This window comes from Perognathus longimembris, chromosome 14, assembly GCF_023159225.1.
Source record: "Perognathus longimembris pacificus isolate PPM17 chromosome 14, ASM2315922v1, whole genome shotgun sequence".
Lineage (NCBI taxonomy): Eukaryota > Metazoa > Chordata > Mammalia > Rodentia > Heteromyidae > Perognathus > Perognathus longimembris.
Genome location: NC_063174.1, coordinates 3,255,187 through 3,280,134, shown reverse-complemented (window position 1 = coordinate 3,280,134; position 24,948 = coordinate 3,255,187). Strand labels below are relative to the sequence as shown.

General features: G+C 34.5%; 1 protein-coding gene across 3 annotated transcripts in view; it reads left to right on the top strand.

Annotated features, from left to right (window-relative positions):
• Positions 1–24,948, top strand: part of Nova1 (NOVA alternative splicing regulator 1) — a 127,017-nt gene that overhangs the window by 78,262 nt on the left and 23,807 nt on the right. For all 3 annotated transcript variants that reach the window (XM_048362540.1, XM_048362539.1, XM_048362541.1), the window contains one exon: positions 21,620–21,786. In XM_048362540.1, the coding sequence (XP_048218497.1) occupies positions 21,620–21,786 (167 nt within the window). The remainder of the gene's footprint in view (positions 1–21,619; positions 21,787–24,948) is intronic.

Sequence of the window (24,948 nt, the reverse complement as noted above, 5' to 3'; positions counted from 1 at the left end):
GGCCTATCATATGAAACTAATCTCTCTATACATTACTTTGACAATAAATAGGAAAAAGAAAGATATACTAGGTAGTCAGCAGATAAGTGTTGAATGAATGAAATGAGTGAACTTTAAGATCAATGATCTCTAGAAATTAAGAAAATGAAAAGAAAGATTAGTTTCCACTATTTTCTGAAGACTTATCAATAATAAATTTCTCTAAGATCTCAAAAAATATAAAAAATAAATCCTCTTGGTTTAGTTTGAGTACATCAATATTTGCTAGAAATTCTTCCATTTCTTCCAGATTCTTAAATTTGTTAGCATATAGTTTTGCAAATTATTCCATTATAATGTTCATAATCTTGGTTGTTTCTGTCATAATATTTCCATGCTTCTCTTTGATTTTATTTATTTGGGTGTATTCTCTCTCTGTCTCTCTCTGTTTCTTTCTCCCTTCCTCCCTCCCCCCATCTTCAGATTTGCTAAGGGTTAACTTTTCTGAAGAACCAACTCTTTGTTTTGTTGATCTTGCTATAGTTTCTTTTGGGGGTGGGGCTCCTTCATTAAATTCTAGATTTATTTCAGTTACTTGTTTCCATCACTGGATTGGGGTTTGGATTGTTGCTCATTTTTGTGGTGCTTTAGGTACATCATTAAGTTATTAGTTTGTGATTTCTCCAATTTGTTGATGTAGGCACTCAGAGCTATAAATTTGCCCCTTTGTACTTCTTTTGCTGTATCTCAGAGGAACTGGTATTTTATATGTTCATATCTGTTAAATATCATGAGCATTTGAATTTCCTTTCTGAACTCTTCAGTAACCCACTGGTTATAATGTTGTGTTTTTCAGTCTCCATAAGTTAAACAATTTTCTATGTGACTTTTGATGTTGAGCTCTAATTTTATTCCATTGTCTGAGAAAATGCAGGGTATACTTTCAATGTTTCTGAATTTGCACAGATTTGCTTTGTGGTATATGATCTGTTTTGGAGTATCATCCATGTGCTAGAAAATAAAGTGTATATTATGTTACTGGCGAAACAATTCTGTAGGTTAAGTCTAGTTGGTCAGTGCAGTTGTTTAGTCCTGAATTTTCTCTGTTGAGTTTTTGCTGTGTTGGTCTATCCAGAGGTGACAGTGATGTGTTGAAGTCACCAACAACCAATGTTTTTGGATCTGTGTGTGTTTTTAGTGTCAGTAGTGTTTGTTTGATGAAGTTTGGTGCTCTGGCATTTGGTGTATAAATATTTAGGATTGTTATTTCCTCCTCTAGGATAGATCCCTTTATTATTATGCAATGACCTTCTTTGTCTCTTCACACTAACTTTAATTTGATGGTTATTTTATCTGATATTAGGATTGGAGTTTATCTGATATTAGGATTACAACTCCAGTCGGCTTATAGGGGCCATTTGCTTGATAGATTTTATTCCAGCCTTTCACTTTCAGAATTTTTTTTTTATGGGCAAGATGTTTCTTTTGAAGACAGTAGATAGATGGATCTTGCTTTTTGATCTATCATGCCAATTTGTGTCATTTAATTGGAGATGTAAGTCCACTAATATAGAGAGTTAGGATTGAGAGGTGTTTGATAGTTCCTTTCATGTTATCCACCTTCTTAGGGTCCATGCCTCATCAAGTCTTTCTATAGTTATTTGATTCCCTGTTTAGAAGCCATTTTTCTGTCTGTATCATACTCTTGTTGGATTTGGATTTGTAGAATCTCTTTAAGCATTTTTTGTAGTCCTGGGTTTGTGGAGATATATTCTTTCAATTTTTCTTTGCTATGGAAGATTATTTGTCCCTCATTTATGAAAGAGAGTTTAGCTGGGTACACTATTCTTGGTTGATAGTTGTTTTTCTGTAGGGCATGGTACTTCATTACAGGCTCTTCTTGCTTTCATAGTCCCGGCTGAGAACTCTGTGGGTATGTCGTTATTTGATTGGTTCTCCTTTATAGATGAGTGGCCTTTTCTCCATGACAGCTTTAAGAATTATTCCTTGCTCTCTATTGATCCTGTGCAGATTACAATGCGGTGGTTTCATGTCCTGTTCTGGTTTTAATGTTCTCTCTTAAAACCTTTAGCTGAGTGGCTATATTTTAATTGGATTCCTTCTCTTTCTTTTGGGATTCATTCAGCTTTCTGTTTCTGATTCCATGGGTTCTCTGTTAATCTTTGGTTAGCCTAAACACACTCACCCATAACCATTTGCATGCTTTCAGTCTTTTCATTCATCATGTTTACCAGTACTTGCAGAGCATTTTGAGAACTATGCTCTAGGTTTTTTATTTATTGCTCTGTTGCCTGTTTATTTTTTTTTTTTCGAGTGGTAGTCGAAGTTCCTGGACTTCCCATTTTTCTTATGTTTCTATGGTTTGTTCCATCCATTTGCAAATGAAAGCAAATCCAGTACTACACCAGAACACAATTTTAAGACACAACCAACCCCGAGCCCTGTAGCTGCGCAGACTTTAGAGGTTCACAATCATAGATTGGTATTTTCACTCCATCTCTCCTTTTAGGATATGAAATCAGTTCCAATGCCACCACAGAACACAGTTTTAAGACAAAAACCAATCCCAAGTCCTCTAATTGCACTGATTTGGGAGGTTCAATATCATAGATAAGTATTCCCCTATCTAGCTCTCTTTTCCGTTGTTGAGGATTCAGGATGAGCTACTTTGATAGTCAAAATGGAGACAGAGACAGTCTAGCTCTAAGACAAACAAGTAGGGATCCGTGGATTAAAGAAAACCAAGGAGTGAAGTACCTGGAAAACAGGTTGAGGTGAAATTAAAGACAGAGTAAGAGAGATAATAAAAGTAGGAGGAGAAACTAAGAGTAGAGGATGTAGGGAAGGAATGGAACAGAAGGATGAAAACTAAGACCTAAATTCAGAGAATGAATAAAAAAAAACAACCCAAGAATAAAATAAAATATATGAATTAACTAACAATACAAAAATTAAAAATACTAAGATTGAGAGATAGAAAATTGAATAATCAAAATATAGCCTGAATTAAGTATGCATATAATTAAGGAGGAATCCTAGTAATCACAATAGGCTGTGTATCTAAGAATAAACAGAACAGCAATGAAGATGGAAGAAAAAAGGCGGGGGTGGGGGGGCGGCGAGGATTAAAATTTAAAAATAGAAAAAAATAAACCTAGAAAAAAATTATTTGGGGTATATTGTGTCTCCCTTATTTCCTTTATCCAGTCTTCTGATGGAGCCTTTCATTTCCTGGTGGTGGATCAGTTTTCCTTGTGGTGTGGTTGGTTTCTCAAATAAATTTGTTGAAGCAGGCAGAAAAAAGATTCTGCCTTACAAACTTGGAGTTTTCTTGTCCCTCCACTCAGTATCTCAGTTTGAGAGGGGAATCTGTGTGACACGGGAAGGAAGTGGCTGTCTGCTTATGAGCTCCTGTGTGGGTGGGACGGGGTGTATCTGGAATCAGTGGCCTTTCCTAGAGAGGCTAGCTCTTGAGACTTTTCTGGCCCAGCCTGGATCTGCTCTCGGCTTCTATGGCCTATCCTGTATTTTGTTGTTGTTGTGTCAATTGATATTTTACAAACTTTTGGGTTTTTTAATTCCTGCAGCCCTAAGCTGCAGATGTAGCAGTTGCAGCAGTTGTTTACTGCAGAGGGGCAGGCTGCCTCTCCCTGTGCCTGGTCTGGTCAAGTCTCTCCCTGGTAGGAGCTTCCTCCTGGGCAGGGCAGCCTTCCCCTGGGCGGAGCTGGCTCTCACTGTCCGATGCCTTAGCCTTGTTGAACAACGACCCCGCAGAGGCTCCTTCTCCAGCCGGAGTGTTCTGCTAGCTGCTCCGTACCAGTATCAAAGATGAAGTTCCTCTCGGGTGGTGGGGCTTGGGGGGCTACCTTCCAGAAGCTGTTCTGTGAGGAGTGAGGATGTCTTTTGTGGGTTCTCATGATTTCCCTTGGTTTGGGGGCCAGTCCGTGATCTGCACCTGTCTGTGGCCAGCAGGATGCTGATTTCTACTCCCAGTCATCCATCCCACGCCAGAGGTGATTGTAAAGCCGAACACATCCACCCCTGCTGCCTTTGTCCAGGCTATGTCTGGGCGCAGCGTGCACACAAGTCTGTCTTCTTAAGCAGGCTGCCTGAAGTTTTCCTCTCTGGCCAAAATCTGTGTTCTACTCTGGCTCACTTGCTGTGACTCTCTAGCCTTGGACTTTGCACTGGAACGCTGTAACTAGTTTCTCCGAGAGGGATCAATTAGACCCCATCTGTTCCTCTAACCATCTTTCACTACCCACCTGAGCTTTACATTTCTTTTGCTTCAGACATAGGAGAAAGTCAAGAAAATAAACTAATTGATTTAATCAGAAGCTTGCACTGGGAAATACCCCTCTATTCTCCCTCTCTCGGTGGATGTGCTCAAAGCCCTTCGTTTTCCTTTTTTCTCCCTTTGCTTCCCGCTCTTCTACTTCAGCTTTCCTACTATCCAACTTAAATCTGCCCCCGAATTCTATTTTCTCTGTGCATAACTGAAGGCCTTCCTTGTGCACACTTCACTCCTAGGGCTCACATCGAGGCTATTTCAAATTCGCAGTGTGTCTGACTGAACTTCTTTTCTCCACTTAGTGTCTTACCTTCCTGTGCCTCACTCTCTCAGCAGTACTCAGATCATCTCAGTCATGAAGGTTGAAAGCTTTCCCTATAACACGTTTTTGACCTTTATTATTGTTACTAGTGTATATAATGCACTATGGGTTTCCTTGTGACAATTTTGTATATGCAAATAAAATGTTTCGGTCCTGTCACCTTCCTGCTCTCTCACGCTCTCCTCACATAGTTTGTTCATAACATCAAGGGTGATTCCTTAACTTGGGTGTAATATGGAGGTGCAGCAAGGTGTACGGAAAAAGAGGAAGGAGAGACAGGGGTTAACTTTGAATCTTCCTCTTTTATTTCACTTGCTAAGTTTTGACAATTTTGCCTCAAAAATATATTTTACAACTATTGAGTCACAGTCACAGCACAGTTCTGATTTCATTGAGTCTCACCTTGATTACTGTTTTCATTATCTGCCTATCACCGGTCTCACAGACCTCCATATAACTTATATAAATATATCTGTAATTACACTCTTCTCCAGTGAAAAGTATTTGTTTCTTCATGGTCACAAAATTCAGATTTGTTAACATGCTATTTGAGGCTGTCTACCTATAATACTCTTTAAAGAACATATCTACAATACCCAAGATTTACTCGTCTTTTAAACTCCAGACTACTCTAATGCCATATTGTTACATATAAAGCCTTTGTTGAGGTATCTTACCATTCATCAGAGTTTTGCAAGGTAAAGCAACACCATGGTCCTTATTTAATCAATGCCAACCACAATACTTGAGAAAAAACATGGCTACATACTTCAATTCTGTAAAAAAAAAAATAGTTACTACAAATTTGTCCTATTGTAGATGAGCTATTTTGATAATTTACATAACATTTTTTTCTAGGTGATGAATTTCCTGTTTATTATCTCTGTCTGGTAATGTCTGTCATCTCTATAATAGATTTTTCTAATCACAGAAAGTGTGTTATAAGTTGTTTAGTGGTGTAAGATATATTAAAGTGTATAGAGGCACACAATTTGTGTTTATATTTTAGAGTTTGGGGTTGAAAATTAGTGTTTATTAAACTTATATAGCATATTATGTTATTGTCTTATTAAACCAAATCATGAATTAGGCTCTTTCTAATTATAGACATTTCCACATCATCAACCTAGGGACAGCACAAAATTTACAATTGTGTGCCTGGCTTATGTGGAATGTGTAACATAGTTCCTTCATAGTGATGGAAAATTTTACAGGCTCACCCACATTGCTAGAGGGTTTGTTTCTTCTTTCCTTTATTGGATGTAAGCATAGTTATGCTGAAGATCCAATCTTGTTTAAGAGAGGATTTGTTTATTCCTTTCAAAAAGTAGCCACATTTCCTTCCTGATTATTTTTGTTTCATTTTGTTGCCAGTGGAATGGATTTTCAAGCTACTTTGTGTGCACTTTTTATGTTAGGCATTCAAGACAGATTCCACTTATTTGGGTTTTGTCTGGATCTTCTAGTGCAGAAGGTAATATGATGAATAGGTGGTTGAGGTGTAATAGGAAAACAGCAGGACACTTTCACTCTTGCTTAAGTCTGTTGCAGTTTTTTTCTTTTAATTTGCAATACTAGTTTGATCTGACAAAGGAAGTAGCACAGTAATTTCAGTGTAAAGTGAATCAAAGCTACTTTAAAAATGTGTCTAAGGGCAGGATTCATGAAATTCAATGAACATAGTTAAGTCTGTTAATTAACCATGCCTTTGTATCATCTGTTATTTTACTTATTACTTTCAAATTTATTTTGGACAACTTCAAAGCATATTGTATAAAATGTGTATCCAGCTGAGATGGGTTTCTCTGGCTACAATAATATAAAAAGTAGCAGTGTGACATGGATAAAAGGCGACATAGTAGGAATCATGCTTCAGTTGTCCACTCACTTCTATTAACTACTTTGATAAGATTTTCAGAAACCATCATGCATGCCTTTTAGAACTTAGTTTAGACATTAATCTTTTTAGTTACTTAAACCAATGTGTTGAGATGTCTTTTTCAACCATGCCAGTTAAATAAGTATGCCATTTATCTGAGTTTTAATGAAATAGATGTCTTAAGGTTTAAAAATTGTAGTACTCATTTATTATAGGATAAAATACTAATTTATGAAAGTCCAGTACATCAAGAATTTCACATTTTCATTCTGTTCGTTGTAACACTCAATGAGCAAGAGGTACAATCTAGATACTATGAGTAATCAGCTCATTTGGGTGCAGTACAAAATTGAAATTTCAGGCAACAACTGAAATAATTAAAAAATTCATTCCACTTTATTTTATTTGGTATTGACTATGTGAATGCAAATATGATACACTGACCCTTTCTTTAAAAAACAAAACAAAACAAAATAAAAGGTAGTCCTAGCAGCTGAAGTGTTTATTCTTATCTATCGGGTAGGCAGAGATTAGGGACTATAAAAGTTTACAAGACTTTATCTCAAGCAGTTGCTGGATACTGGGGTGTGTGCCTGTTATTTCAGCTAAGGGAGGGGTACATTGGCTGAGCACAGTGGCAGAGGCCTAAAATCCCCAACTCCACCACTTGAGTCCAGGCCAAAGTTTGTACAAACAAAGTGAGAACCTACCTCAAAACAAAAGAGTGAAAGAGGGCTGGAGTCGTCCATGACTCTAGGGTAGAACAAGTACATGGCCCTGTGTTCAACCCCCAGTACTGACAAAACACAGGAGTTTTGAAAAAGCAGTTGCTTTTTGCAGAGGCCATTTAGATTTAAGATCAGTGCTGGTTAAGATTTTCTCATTTAATGAGAACTAGAGGACAAAACAGGACTGTGATTTCAATCTAGCAATGAGGCCTTACATTGGTTAAATCTGAGGCTTTTAAAAGCATTTTAAGTAAATTTATTTCCCAAGGTGATTTTACTATGTTTGAACTTGCTCTCCTTTTAAAGCTCTGCGTGTACGCTATTAATTTCAGGGAGGGTATTTTTTTTGCAGTGGGCACTTCTTGTATTTGAACTCAGAGTCTTCCCATGCTAAGCTGGCATCTGTTGCTGAACCACATCTCCAACCCTATCTTTTGCTACTTAATCTTAATGTTGTGTTTAACTATTGACCCTGGCATACACCTGAATCCAAATTTGCCTATTTTAGGCTACTGATAGTTGCTAGGTGACAAGCATACACCACCATTTCCAAAGTCTATCAAGTAATTTTCTGTCCTAAAAGTTTACCTATATTGAAAATGCTAAAACTCCTGGGAGGTCACCATACTGATGTCAAACTTAGTACGGACACCTGATTGGCATAGCACACCACAGCCCAGAAGGGCTGGACTCAAGCAGTCCTCTGGGCTCAGCCTTCCGAGTAGCTGGAATTACAGGCGTGTGCCACCGATGAACCAGTGCAACCATAATACTCACTAGACACTGTGTTGGAAATGAGCTTTACAATTTAGGGGAGAAGCAGAGTGGGGAGTGGGAAGTAGGAGAAAGTGAAGGAAGGGGTAATTGTTCTTCAGGAGAAATGTACTCATTACCTTATATCTGTAATCCCCCTGTTCATCACCTTTACAAGAAATAATCTGTAAAAGAGGGGGGAGAAAAGAAAATTCTAAAACTATCTAACCTGGAAAATTACTTTAGAAAGAAAAAGAAGAGTCTAGTCAAGATTGGGAATGTAGTGTTGGACTCAACATCAGAAAAATTAAGTTTGTTTTATAAGAAATTGTGAATAAATAACATGGTATTTATTTGAAAGTGGTAATAATGAAAATATGACCATAAAATCCTCTTTTTTACTATCACTTCATTCCTATCACAGCAGAGAGACCACAAAATCTACTCTACTTTAACAAATATTTGTCTGATGTCATTTGTAGTATTTATTAATATCCTTGATTACACATAGCAATATATTTTAGGTGAGCATCAACAGTATTTTTATGTGGAACTGACTTTTAAAATATTTTTAATTTCATTGAATAGTTAACTTTATAGTTCTGTTACTAATGAAATAATAAGGAAAATGAGTTTTTTAAGTTAAACTTTTGTTCTGTTTTTAAATAAACTCTGAATTATAAGATGAAAATATTTGAAATAATGACTTTTATTATTTATTTAAAGGTTTGGGTTTTTGTTTTTTTTATTATTGACAAAGGACCTTGCTATGCTGTCGAGGCAATCTTAAACTCCTACCTCAACTCCAGAGTGCTGGGGTTACAATTGTGTGCCACCATGCCCAGGAAACAAGAGTAAAAGTTTTTTCAAGTGTAGTTTAGGTAAAACAAGAAAAGCTTATGTCAAACCGTACCATTTAGAATAATTACATTGAATGTCTTTGGTATACATTATAGTATGTTATACTTCTCGTGTAAAGATATATATTTATGGTTTCTTTTTGCATATTTTAAATAAAATTTATAATGCGTGACAAGTGAATCGAGAAACCCTGTGTTTATTGTTCAACTCACTCAAAAAATATATACACAAGCATCCTGGGGTCCCTTGGGAACTTAGTTCCAGGAACTCTCCCTCCGTATCACAGTATGCAGATCTTTAAGACCCTCATATACCATATTTAGCATTTATATACAGTTGGTGCACATCCTTCTATAGATTTTACATCACCTCTTAACTTATTTATTATATTAAAAACTGTTACATAAACAGTGTATATTTCTCAGGAAATAGTGACATGAGAATCACATCTGTACCCTTTTAAATCAGATTCAATTTTTTCCCCAAGTGTTTTTCACCCATAGTTGATTTGAATCCAAGGATCCAGAACCTGAGGATGTGGAAGGCTGACTTTGTCGTTTCTGTGAGTGTGTGTGTGTGTGTGTGTGTGTGTGTGTGTGTGTACATTCATGTTGCTCTTTTCCTCAGTTACATAACGATGTCTTGATTCTGTGCTCCTCTATAACCTGAGTGTGATTTATTCATTATGCTTGTCCTCATCTGTTTTACCTGGTTATGACTAATCATGGTTTCAAGAAGCTCCTAATTCAATTTCTTAGATAAAAGTCCCATTTCCACTACTTAGCACAAATGGGCATGAGAGGATTCAAAAATTCATTTTTGTCTTCCTGTACGTGTTTCAAAGAAGGATCAACACCTTTTGGAGCAGTCTTCTTATGTGTATTACCTAAAAGCATTATGTAGTCTCTATTCAAGTTAGTCAGCTCACTTAAAGATGAATTAGATATTTTGAAAACAAAATTTTTTAACTCCCACACATACCTTGCCTCAACCAAGTTGATACAAAGAAACTCTCAGTTCCACATTATTATCAATTGTGTTTCAATTGTGTGAGCTGAGGGTTTCCCTACCCTTACCTTGTAAAAACATGCCTCTTCAAAAAGCAAATGATGCCCAGAAAGCAAAGTAAAAGTTAGTATTTTTAAAAAATAAGAATTTTAATTTTGTTGAAGGTGGCACATCTTTAGTTGAAATTCTTAGTAATATAGGGGAAATACATGAGAGGTTTAAGATAAAGAACATGAAATAAGATTTTGTTTCTGGCGTGTAGTATTCATGTATACTTGTAATTTCCATTTGGGCTTTGACTGTAGAGCTAGACTTCTGTAAACTCAAGTAATATTGAGTTCTAAACTCTGTATATGGAGCATATATGCTTTCTATTTTTGTTGTGTTTTTTTTCTCTCAGTGCAGACTCCTTGGATATTTCTCAGAGATATCAAAATTGCTGGATTTATGATGGCTGGTTTTGAATATTTTTGTGATGTCCATGTATATGCTGTACAATGTAGGCTATATTGCAGATCTTGTGATTGACTGGGTACCATACACTTGACATCAGAATCCAAACAGAAATTCTAAATATGAATATTACACGATACATGATATGGTGACTTACATGATCTGATCTTACAGTTTTCTGTAAGACTTCCAGGAACTTTTGGTTCAGAAAATCTGACTTGTAATCTCATATTTTAAATATAAAGTGAAAATTATATTTGCCCTTGGTAGATATTAAGGAACTGTTTAAGACATAATTATTTAAGTTATCTTAATGAATTAAACTTGAATCTACTTATATTGAACCTTATGTTTTACTGATAGAAAAATTTTTGATTTGAGTTACTCTATTTACACGGGAATACTTCTCTAATGGTTTTTCTGGTTTTTACTAGGTCATGGTTGATACTTGTTAAGTTGTCCTCCTGAACCTATTATTTCAGGATTGTATCTGAGTACAGTGTTCATAATAAGCCTTTATGCTAATCAGTAATATGTAAGTGTTGCTTAATTTTTAATGTAAGTTTATTTAAGTGTATTTACGTTGGAATAGTAAGTCATTTTTTCTCAGTCTTTCCTCGTTCACCATTTCCCGTCTTTCTTTACTATGCTCATGCTAGGTTATGTGTGAATGTGTCTGTGTGTATGAGGAGTGAGTGATATGTCTCACTTCTTCTGGCTGATCTTTATTTTTTTCTTAAGGATTTTCAAAATACTTCCTATTTAAAGATAGCACTAGAAATGATCAGAATTTTTCATTTAGGTTACAACTTCTTCCAGTTTGATTTAACCTTCTGACTTTGTTTGGACCTACAGAAGTAATGATTAGTGTTACTTAAAATAAAATCACTGAAAAATCTGTGTGGAAAAGGGCCTGTTAGATCGCTGGTGAAACACGAAAGCTTAAATTGAGAGAAATGATTTATGATCGGTGACTGATCTTCAGTTGAGGGGAAATAATCAGTTTGGAAGAATGTGAAATTAGTATTTATTATACAACAAAACTCTTATGATAAGTTAACACATCCAGAGATAGAACTCAAAGCTTGAGGTACATTTAATTCAAGTAAGGTGAACTAAGAATAGGATAGGGTTACTTATTCCAGTTACCTAAGGAAGTTATAGTTACCAAAGTATGTACTTTATAAAATAAAATCATTTGCATTTGAACTTGGTCATCAAGTGACTTTTTCAATGTGTCACATTACATTTTGCAATGATTACCTTACTTTTGCAGTATAATTGTTTCTACATAGTCCTTTTTGTTTCTCCAGAAATATACTATCTTGCAGTTCATTTGTATATAACTTAATAAAATTCACATTCTTTCTAAAATGATCATCTCTCCCTGTTTTTCTTTCCTTTAACATATAGTCTTGGCAAATTGAAAAACACCTTGTACTATGTAATGCTGTTTTATCTTTATGAAAACACAGAAAGCCTATCTGAACTTTTTACTTTATTTTGGCTTTAATTGATAGAATGTACACTTAGTAATACATGGTTATATAGTTAGCATTGCAGGATCAAATTCAAGTCCCAAAGTCCCATGGGTTTTCCCCATCTCATAACATGTTAGCGAGAAACCTACAAATAAAGAATAGCTTACGTTCTAAAATGCAGCACAATTCATATACTACCCATGACTAGTAAATTAGTTAAAATTCAGTCCAAAGCAGATTTATACCAAAAAATAAAATAAAATAACACAAAGGAAAAAAAAAAACAGGCAAACCTAGTTTGTTCCTGTTAAATTGGATAGCTGTAAAAATAAGATATTTTCATTATATTAGCCTTATTTAAGAAATAGCTTTAGTTGATTCTTTATCTCAGTTACTAATATAATCATCTTGAAAGCCTCATTGTGTTTTAATTTGAACTATTTCTATGTCACTCTTACTGAAACAGTTTCTCTTTAAGAACTCAAATGACATAAAATTCTGAGACATGGCAATGTTTCCTTTATTTTTATAAATGAGAAAATAATTCATATACTTCAGTACATATTATATTACTAACTTTTCATTATGTTAATAGCTGGACATCATTGATACATATATGTATATATATATGTGAATATATACTTCTCAAGATAAATTTAAAGTTCAAAATTTAGCTTACCAACCATTTTAAAGGAAACTTGATGAATGAAGAATTCTCATTCAGAGATCATTGTACCTTGATTCCTTACCAGTATTGCCTGTATCTGTTTTGATAAAGTAAACATTATGAACTTGCATACCTACACCTAAAATTTGCTGTCAATGAATAAAGCAAATATGTTGATTTCCTTACTTAAATGTACTTCGAATGATTTTTTTTGTTCCTTAAATTGACAGACTGGGGTTAGTGAACTATACCTATAATCCAAGCTTTTGAGACAGAAAGGTAGTGAGTTCCAGGCCAGCCTGGGATACATAGCAAGGCTCTTTCTTAAAAGGAAGAGAAAGAAAAAGACAGATTATTAAAAAAAACAAACCCACAAACCTATGACTGGTTAGTATTTCAAGAAAATAGCAAAGAAAAGCTTGTCTAATCTTAATGTAATATATTATCCTTTTGTAAACATCTTGGCTTTAAGTTTGTTGTACAAATAGCACCTTTCTAAAATTATGAAGCAAGGACTTCAAGATAATTTGATTTATGACACTTTAGTTTTGCAGAGAATGTTCTGTAAAATATTGTTTTATCAAGTGGTTAATAGATGTTATGGATAGATTTGTTAATGAAGTTATATGGGTTCTTTATTGTAGTAGTTCCTATTTCCAGTGAGGATAGTACTATATGTAGTATATTTGGCAGATTTTCATGGTTGTTACTTTCAAATCATTCACAGGAATTTTATTGTAGTTCTTGGTCTGACGTCAGGATACTTGAAGGTCTTACAAAGAAATAAGACTTTGAAAAGCACTTAGGTTCCTTCTTAGTGTCAAATATGTTTCATGATTTCTATGTTTATGGTATTTAAATTTGGTAATATACTGCATATGCTCATGATCTATACAAACAAATGCCTTTATCCTGATTTAAGAACAGAAAAGGATTAGGCATAGTGTTGCTCTAAAACTTTTTTACTATTATCATAACAAGAATTTATTTTCATTGTTAATTGCTTAGAAATATTTATAAGATAACATCCTCTATGTCTATTAGAGGTTTACTGTACAAATGAACATACATTAAGGTCATTTCCCATAATAGTAATGACAGTGTTGAAATTGTCATTGTAATTACTATATTTCCCTGAGTCTTTAGGAAATTCCTTATTAGCCCTGTTGTTTCATGGAAGTGAATTTTTATTTAGAATTGTGTATCAGGATTTTTACATAGACCTGGACATGATGAACACACTGGTCCTCTGTCTTAATTCTAATTTGTCATAGCAAAAATTGGCCAAATAACTGATAGAGACATTTATTTCTTTTCTTCTAGGATGCCACCCCTAGGCCATACTTTTAGCTTTTACTTTTTTTAACAACAGTGTCAGTTTATTTTTTGTTTTTGAGGGTGTTATTTTTGCCTAAGCCATGATCCTCTTCCCTATGCCTCCCGTGTAGGAGACATCACAGGCACGCCCTACCACCCGTGGCTTGTTGATTGAGATGGTGTCTCCTTAACATTTTTCTCAGGCTGGCCTCACAACACAATCCTTCTCATCTCTGTTTTCTGAGTATCTGTGATTATTTCTTTCCATAGTGGTATATACTTTATCACCATTCTAGTGTGCACCAAACCAAAAATAAAATTCGGATTTGAAGCAGTTACTATAAGGAAGCCATAGTTTGTGGTTAGAATTGAATATTATAATCATAAAGTTTAGGTAGGAGTTTCAGCTGTACTCCTAGACTGACCAATGTAGAAGATTGGTTCATGTGGCTTTTCTTGTCCAGGAAAAAAAAAAAAAGTTGACATAAGTCTTCTCTGTGTTTGGATGTACCTAGAATAAATAGCCAGAAGTTAATTAGGAAAGGAGGTACTGAGCTGATTTCTCATCTGGGAAGTTCTGAAAGGATGTATGAACAGAATAGAATCTCTTGGGCTGAAAACCTATTTCAGTAGAGAATATTATGTAATCATGCTGGTTAGTTAATATGAAAGAATATGAGTATTAGAATACTTTATGCTACTTTGTTTATCATTGGTAATTCATATAGTTTCCGTCTTGGCATTTAGTTTGTATTTTAATGTAATTAGAATTAATAAAATCTGTGCTTCATCAAAGAGCAGAAAATTCATTAAGCAAATAATTATTTATTAACAGCTTTTTGAGAACCAACTTGGGGCTACATCTGTGAGATAAAGATCAAACCCCTATGTTCTTGAACCTTATGAGAGAAAGAAAAAAAGAAAGTAAACAAATCACAGCTAATAACTTCATAAAATGATGCAGGTCATTGAGAAAGTAAAGAATCTTAATGTGATAGACAGGAATTGGGTTGTAGATATTTTGTATGTTGAAAGTCTTTTCTCTGATAGTCACTGAGTGACAAAAAAGGAGAATGACACTGGTATAGTAAAAGCCAGGGGATTGGGGCTCCCAGAATAGAGGTAGCAGAAAAGACATAAGTGAAAACAAGCTTGGCAGGTTTCAGTAGCTAAAAAAGACCCAACTCCCTGGAGTGCAGAGAAAGACGGGTGTAATAGGAGATGAGGACTGCGAACTAAGCACAGGCCAAGATTTCTTGATGGATTTGAAACCTGTCGTAAATGACTTAGATTTAACCCAAGCATTACATGTGAAGCCACTGGTTTTAAAAGGGTAAATTACGAATAATTTACATGTTTAAAAAATTATTTTTGATGGAAAGTAGGAGAAAGACACAAAAAACAGGCAATAGATTAATAGAACGAATCCATAAAAACAATGATGGCTGCAATTAGGGAGGTACCAGTAGAGTGACTGAATTAATTCATTATGTACTTTTGTGGTATTTACTATGATGAGATGAAGTGACAGTTCTTTGGGAAAAGGGAATCAATAAGGAAGCTCCGTGAGGAGATATGTTTAACTGAGGCTACCACGTAGAAAGGAAATGCAAAATGCCAAAATATTAATATTATTAATATATTTAATTATGTAATTAATTATATAATATATAATTAATATTATTAATATTAATATTAATGCCACTTGATATTGTTCCTCATTTTTTTATTGATATGCCAGCCACTCTATCCTGTTGACTGGAAAACTTTGAAACTTTGGCATCTTTCTTACGTCTCCTCTCTCCACATCTATATACTTACAGAAAGAAACATGAAAACTTGGCTGAAGGTGATACGGAGTGTATGTGTTCATTATGTAGAGCTCACTATGAAGAAGTTTGATATGGAACTGGATGAGATTCAAGAATAGAGAATAAGGCAAGCGTGTAATCGTGATGATTAAGATGTCTGGTAGCTACGATGTGCCAGAATATAAGGAATGTGATGTCTTGTAGGCAGATGATGGTAGACAGAGCTCTAATCCAGGTTCTTATTTTCATGGTGTGGCCCACTGGACTTGCTTCTGCTCGTGCAAATCATGTAGTGTTCTCTGAGATAGGAAGGATAGGGTAGTAAAACACTAAGGTGTAGCTAATGGTCTGGGGAAGGTTAGCTCCAGTGAGCAAACTGAAGGATACTCAAGGACTTATTCATGGGGAGCAGCTCAGTGAGTAGGGCAGGAAGCCAGAAACTGCAAGGCGAGCAGACAGGAAACCATAGACTCAGAGATCCCATCCAAAGGAAAAGCCAGCGGTGACAGAGAGCCAGTTAGCTGTCGTCACGTAGATGAGAGGCAGTGTGCGTGCGACCAGTGGTTCCAAGGATCTGTCTTCAAACGGATTAAAAGTAAGAAGAACATCATCAGGACTCAGGAGACTTGAGCCTGAGAGCACTGTGTATTCCTATGACGTGTGCCACTGCAGCCGACGGGAAGTAACTGTGATACCGGGTGACTCCTAACCTGGCATTCCTTCATCTGTGGTGACTCTCACACCTACCACTCTAATAATTCAAAAGACAAGAGACAGAGGACAGAAATTGATAAGAAAGAAAACAAACAAGACCTTTTCTAGATCTCAACATCCCAAGTAACTAGGATTACTGACACCTGTTTGTAAAGTCACACTTTTATCTAAATATATTGTGGTATGCTGGGGCTACTTATAATAAAGGTGTTGTTTTTTCTTTTGTGTACTCAGTTTCATACACATCGCATAGCATTTACACATAGGAAGAGTATTGCTTTCCAGGTTGTATTGGTAATGTTTGTATCTTCTTTCATAAAATGTTGCCATTTTGGTAAACCTGATAAAGGGAATTTATGCAAAACTCACAGCTAACATTATGATAATAAATACAGAAACCTTTCGCCTAAACCCAGGAACGTGATAAATAGGCCTGCTTTCATCCTTGCTATTTGTTATTTAGTAGTATTAGCCAGAATAGTTGAAAATTTAAAAAAAAACATGAATCCTAATTGAGATGAAAAAAGTAAAGCTATCTTTATGTATACATAATGCACTCTTACAGATGAAAAATTTCAAATAATCTACAAGAAAGCTACTAAAGCTAATGCATTAACTAAAATGTTAAGGTACAAGATTAGCGCACAAAATCCAGTGTATTTCTGCACTAGCAAGGAACAGTCAAAAATTGAAATTCGAAAAGTCTGGTTTGCTTGCACATAGCTATAATCCCAGCTACTCAGGAAGTCAAAAACAAAGGGTTGCGGTTAGAGGCAAACTGAGAGGAAAAAGTTGATGAGATCCCACCTCAACAAACAAGCTGGGCTTGGTGGGTCATATCTAGATCCCAGATACGAGTGGAGGAGCCAGAGGTAGAAGGATCATGACCCAGAGGCAGCCAGGAAAAACACAAGACTCCACTGAAGATTAAAATTAAAAACTAAAGCCAAAAAGACGGGCCAAGGCTACAGTGCTTCCTTAGAAGGCCTGACCTCAAACTTTAATACAAAAACAAGCAAAAAGCAACAAAAATAAATACTACCAAAAATGCAATTCTATTTACCATAGCATATAAGATAATAAAATACCTTTAAATGAGTTTAACCAAGAAGGCGAAAGACACATCCTAACTAAACAGATGTTCATTTTAATGGCAGGAGCATTCACTATTGCTGAGATGTCAGTGTTATTCAGAGCAATCTACAAATTCAGATTAATCACTATCAAAATTCCAACAGGATTTTTTTTTTTTTTAGTTTTTTTGTCAGTACTGGGTCTTGAACTAAGGGTCTTCAGCTCACTCAGCTTTCTTGCTCAAGGCTGATATTCTGTCACTTGAACATGCTTCCAGCCTGGCTTTTTGCTATCTGATTGGAGATGGAGTCCCTTGACTACTTCTGCTCCAGTTGGCTTATTTATGCATATTTATAACTAACTCTAAATTGTGGCATACATGGGTGGGTTTCCATGGTGTGACTCCCTTGAATAATAACCTGCAGTTTAACAAAATGAACACCAGGAATCTGACATATGTCTGGAGGAGGTGGGAGTTAAGAGACTAAAGAAAAGAGGAATCGTGAGTCAGTCATAATATTCTGCGCACATCCTACTCTGCCAGAATTCTGAAACTTTAGGTGAGAGGTTGGGATGGGGTCAGTGGGGAGGGTGGGAAGAAGAATTGAATGGGTGACACTGAAAAAGATGCAATGTACACATAAACTGACATATGCATTTAAACCTCTTTGCACACTATTTGAAGATAATAAAAATAAATTACCAGCAGGCGGAGATGTATTGATTATTTACTGACCTGTATTATCCAATCTCTCTGGTAATCTGTGGAGATGTGGACCCTCTCTTGCATATTGGATTTATTGACTCATTATAACTAATGTTCTAAGTAATGAGCTCATGAATTTATTGGAGTTCAAAGGTGATACCTTTGTCATATGTTAAGTAGAAGTATCCTCAGAGATACACACACATCTTTGCTCTCAATTTACAGGCAACAGTTAAGTGTGTTACTGTGTTGCAAAGATACCCACTGATATGCTCTGTCTTTGCCTTAGCATGACTTTGGTTGGCTAGGCATACCACCACTGCTTACACTTCGGCATTCCATGGCTTACTCTGTGTCCCATCTGTGCTGCAAACGTTTTTCAGCTTCCAAAGCTAGTCTGTGATATGAACTTATGCACATGACTTCTCAGTAGAACATAAAGGGTAGGTGAAGAAGTTTTTGTTATATTGTGAGCCGAAATTAAGCGCGAATCAGTATAAAAAATGGTGGCAAGTAGACAAGTCTCTCTTTATGTACATATACAGAGTAATTAAACTTTTATTCAAATTATTGTCTTAGCAGTTTTATAATCCTGTAATTCATTTTGCAAACTAAAAAGTAATAATATTGACCAAAGTAAGGTTGTCATTCTTTTTTTTTTTTTTTGGCCAGTCCTGGGCCTTGGACTCAGGGCCTGAGCACTGTCCCTGGCTTCTTCCCGCTCAAGGCTAGCACTCTGCCACTTGAGCCACAGCACCGCTTCTGGCCGTTTTCTGTATATGTGGTGCTGGGGAATCGAACCTAGGGCCTCGTGTATCCGAGGCAGGCACTCTTGCCACTAGGCTATATCCCCAGCCCTATTGTCATTCTTAATGTAGAGTAAAACTATGAAAAGGTGAATGAAAAGCTATTCATTGTTGAGGGGAATTTAGGCATTACTTTGAACTTAACATATGACAATGGCTGCCATTGTTATTTAATTTTTTAAGTATATCTGTTTTCAGTGTTCATCAGAAATTGGACTCCCCAGTACTGAAGAAGCTATTTTATAGGAACAGCTAGCTAAATAAAGTGTACCATAAGCATGCATAGGATGGAGAATGAGGCAGGAGCTAAACAATGTTTTGTTTACCATTCATTGTTTACCTAAGGTCACCGAAGAATATAAATACCTTTTTGTTTTTTTCTGAATTGTATATGGTCATCATTTAGCTTGATTGGATGTATTTTTATATTGAAGCATGTTGGTTAAAACATAGCATTAAGACTTTATTCACCTGAGTTTAAAACAGGATACATGACCATTTGCATTATGTGGGGGGAAGAAAAGCAATTAACACTTGGTATCGTAAGATGCTAATTCTTAATATTTATTTACTTACTTACTTATTTTTAAATTTTTGTATTTGGTCCTAGTCTTAGTGCTTAGACTCAGACTTGGGTGCTGTCCCTGAGCTTTGTTGCTTAAAGCTAATGTTCTACTACTTGTGACAGCTCCACTTCCAGCTTTTGGGTGTATATTTGGAGATAAGAGTCTCAGGTCTTGCCTGCCTGGCATGGCTTTGAGCCATAATTCTCAGATATCAGCCTTCTGAGTAGCTGGGATTACAGGCATGAGCCACCAGTGCTGTTATTTATTTTAAAATAGTGTATTTTGCCCTAGGTATTTGGAGACTAGAACGGAATATTATTAAATATGCACATTCTTCCATGGTATAAAAACTGCAATTACAAGTTGAACTTAACTTTTTATAGCAATTTTCTAAATTCCTTTGTTATTCTGGAAGCTTATTCTAAAAGGTATTGTTAATAGCTCACATAATTAATAACCAGCTCCTGTAGGGGATCTGTTCTCTGCAAAAGGGTCAATCATTTTCTTTATTTTTTGTTACATATGCAGTAAGTCTGAAAAGTATTTTTTATTCATCAAACGAGGGTTAAAATTAATTTTCCCTAATCATGCTGAAACAAACATTTGTGATTTTTCTTAAATACATTTTATTTTTGGTAGCTGGCCTAAGGTTATATTTCCTTGAAGTATGTAGTATAATTGGGAAATGTTGAATTAATTATTTAATAGATAATTAAAGGGATAGAAGCTGATCAATATAGCTAATGTAAAATGTCCTTATCTGTGTCAGTAGAAAAAGCACACATCAGATCACCTTAGTGTGTTTGGAAACAACATATAATATTCTTCAGTGGATCCCAAAACAGTTAAATTTAATCAGAGGTTAAAAAAAAAAACCAGTGAAATGTGGTACTAAATAAATACATTATACAATTCATATTGCTCTTAAAATTTTGATTTAACAAATGCTTATGATATCTAATCACTCAGTTACTCCAGTATTCTTCAGATTGTATAAAGTAACAGATAGTAAATAGAAATCACTGATCCAGAGAGAAATATGATTGTCCACAAATCCAGTTGTCACACCGAAGCCTGGATGAGACAATTTATAGAGAGTTCATAAATCAAAGGATTATTTTATCTCCATTAGAACTACTCCAGAAAAAGAAAGAAAAAAAGAAAGCATGCACGTATCACTAAAAAATACTGAAATATTCAGAAGAGATGTTATTATATTCTTCTCTGTTCTAATGGCCTTTTCACTCAGGTAATATAAAAAATCATAATTTTTTGTAGAAAGTCAATCACTAAAAAGGAAAACTGCCAGAAATATGACCAAACTACTGTAACGCAAAGGAGCATATACATCATAAAAAGTTGCTAGGGTTTTGTCATTTTAAATGATTTTAGAGCTCCCTTACTGTCTAAACTGCACTGCCAGTTATTTATCACTTGGTTTAACAGTAGTATTTATTCCTTTATGCAACAGATGTGCAAGAAGAGTTGAAAATCCATTTCTTTAAAGTATGTGCTCACATTTTGTAAGAGGTAAAAATATGAGTGTGTTTGGTTTTAGGAAGTAATCGCAAACTATGTAATTAGAAGGGTTAAAAATCAGTTCCAAAGAATAATAGATGAAATTGTTTTAAGTTTTAATTTATAGGGTAATCAAATGGTTAAAAGCCCTTTTCTAAAATTAGGTATAGCCTAATTCTTCTAATTCTGCCATTACTTCTTTCCTGGGCTCCATTCCTTTTTACTCATCTTGTACTTTGTTCTTTCTGTTTTTCACTTCTTTTCTTACAAGTTATGTTTTTCTACTGGCTCATTCCCATCAGCAAAAAATATGCCACAAGCATTTTAATGTTAGAGACATTTGTAGAATTGGAAAATTAGTCTTTGTAGAACTAATGAAATAATCCATTTTGGTAAAGATCATAGTGGAGAAAACCATTGGCAAAAATGGCTATGACAGATATTAAATGAAATCATCAGGATTTGCCGGACTGGCATCAGGAGTCAACATTTTCATGATGAAAAATGTGAAAACATTAAATATATATATGTATATTATATATATATAATATGTAGAGACAGCTCTACATTTTATATTTTACTATCATACTTTTTCATAGCTTTTATGTTAAAAAAAAGCAAGATAAGAAACTACATTTCCTGACAGTAAATCCTCTGTCTGCAGGTACTACTGAGAGAGTGTGTTTGATCCAGGGAACGGTTGAAGCACTGAATGCGGTTCATGGATTCATTGCAGAAAAAATTCGAGAAATGCCTCAGAATGTGGCCAAGACGGAACCTGTCAGCATTCTACAACCCCAGACCACCGTTAATCCAGATCGCATCAAACAAGTGAGTTTTTAGTTGAGAAATAAAAGAGCACTATCCACAACGTATTATGAATTCCTTACAAAGGAATTAAGCATATACAGGTTTCTAAAGCAGATTTGTCTATTAGCTAAAGACGATCAAGTTCTCTTCAACTGACTAATTAATCTCTTAATTGACTGAACTTGTCATTTATTAGTGTTATTCTGAGGAGCGTTTATGTGACTATGATTATCTCTTTTAACTTTGTAGATACAGATTTTATTAATTTGTAGTAAATTAATCTACTTAAGATTATACCACTTTCTAAGTAAAAGAAAACTCTAAAGGAAGTTATCTCTTTACAATTTCCAATACCCACTAAGTACAGGAAGCTCACAGCTGTAATTCTACCATGCTCCAGAGGCTGAGATCTGAGGATCACAATTCAAAACCAGCCCAGGCAGGAAGTTCGTTGAGAATCTTATGTCACTTAAAGAACAGAAGTGGAACTGTGGCTCAAGCAGTAGAGTGCTTTGAGCAACAAAGCTCATGGATAGTACCCAGGCCCTGAGTTCAGCACACACACACACACACACACACACACACACACACACACACACTTTTTTAGTACCCAGTTAGTATTAGTTGTAATTTTATATATAGACTCCTGTTTTGTTAGTCATGTTTAACATTTTTTAATCAAAGAATATGTATCAATTAATTTGTGCACCTAGCATACAGTCTTTTGTGATAAATAAGCTATTATGTTTTGTATAACTTGTGTGGTATTTACATATATGTCATACAGGACCAATGTTGATTTTTAATGTATGGGATTTTCTGTAAACAATTTTACCTGATAAAATCAATTATGCTCTTTAAGATTAAGTAGTAACTGATAACATGTAGGAAAAATGACATTTAATGTTAAGGTGGATTCTTCCATAAACAATTTTCAAAATGAAGATTTGTTTGATATTTAATGCTTATAATTTAATGATCCTACTTTTTATTCAGAATTAAGTTTACACTCAACAAATTGTACTTTTAGAAATGTATTATTTTTATTAATATACCAAATACTTAATCAATAGAATTTTGCATTCACTGTAAAAAAAATTGAAATATAGCTCAAAGTTTTACTAATTTTATGTTTCAAACTGAGAAAAAAATGATATCAATTAATGTAATGGAACTATAATCTGGCCAATATATAGATAATTATAATACTAATAACATAAACTTAAAAATAACTAGGTAATATACTATACTTAATTACCTATTACGGTTAAAAAATACATTCCATTTCATGTAATATGAATCTTATGATTCTATCAGTGTCAAATAATTCTATATGTATATCATCCATGACTTCTAAAAGAAATTTCACTTAATATATAAATGGCACCATATAAATATTTTAAAGGTGAAAATAGTTTATTTTTTGTTCACCACAGCCACCTAATAGCTTTAAAGTGAATATAAAGCATAGTCTAAAGCCTTATGACATTAAAGCAGTTCCCTGATTTTATCTAGATGTTAATAGTATATATCTATTTATAAATATGTAAAATCACTGTGGCCAAGAACTTAAAGAATGAGCACTGAAGTATGGGGTCTTTTAACTTCCTGCCGTAATCCAGCCCATTCTCTATGTCTCCCTCTCTTTTTCTCTTGCTGTCCCTGTCTCTCTCTGTGTCTCTGTCTCTCTCCGTGTCTCTCTCTCTTTCTCTCTCTCTCTCTCTCTGCCTCTCTCTCTCTCTCTCTCTCTGTCCCTCTCTCTCTCTGTCCCTCTCCCTCTCTGTAAAGTCTATGAGCATTTAAACATTTGGGACAAAGAGAACATTTGGCTTTTAGAAACATAAATCATGGTTTGAGTAGTGTGATAACATTATCAACATATTCAAGACAGTATAATGAATTCCATTTTATTATTTTTATAGGAACATTTTGCAGTTACCATCAAATCACAGTATGAATTGTTATTAAAATTACAGTTTTACCCATAGCAACATAAGATTTACAGACTACCTACCATGTATCCAGTGCCAATATAAATTTATGAAGATTATTAGAATTTTTAAAAATGGAATTTATTTTATTTGCCTTGCTTGGATAATGTTAATTATATGCAGGATAGATGTTAAATTAATGTCTATTAACTAACTCCCATGTGTTTACACTCATGTTATATAACCTTTGTTGCTATTTATGAAATTAAAATTTTTGCTGTTTATGTTTTATGTAATCAGTGATGTTTGTGAAATAGTATATCATTTATAAAAACTTATCAAAGGAACAATCTAGTAGAGTAATATATTTAACAAGACCACTTTTGAAAATTTTTGAGAATTGCAGGAACATAGTTCTAAAACATTATATATGAACTATTTTTAATGTTCTCAGTTTACATTGTCTAATTTTCTCAGTATCCAATTTACCAATTTGATATTTTCTCCAAACTGTTTCTTAACTAGTTAAAGATACAAATTTGAATGATAGTAATTTCAGTTGTGAATGAATGATGTCAGTCTGCAGCATAAAGTTGTTTACACAATAAACATTTGCTATAAAATAGACATTTTAAATGATGTCTATGTATGTAAAATTTCAATGCATAAAGAGTCATGATAAGATTTCCTGCTAATTGATAACCTTTCTCTTAGCAAGTGACATTATTTGTACTTGTTGAGGCTTTGTTCCTCATTTTAACTGAAAAACTAATGTTTAAATTTCTATTACCAATTTTCTTTTACATGATACTGTTTAAAAAATAAGATTTGAACACTAAAAAAATGTTAGTGCTGGAAAAATGCCGTTTCTTAGGAAAGATCATACTGATTTCCCATAGAAACCTAGAATAGCCTTAAATCTTCATTTCATATATTAAATATTGTAGACTTTCCAGTCCTCAATATGAGATTTATTTTTAAAAAGAAACATCATTAGGAAAGAAGTTGATTGAGGAATTTACAGAATTATCTCTTATTTAAAAAAGAATCAAAAAAGATAACCAAAAAATAATCTTATTTAGTCTATAAAACTTTACTTTCAATTACTCAATATGAATAATTAGCAAAATAGCATTGCTAAATTTGTTGTTCATTATTCATTCAGTTATCAACTGATTAGATACCTTTCTACTTGTCTCAAAATATACAAGGGTATAACTCTTGAGAACTGGTTTATGAAATATAATTACTT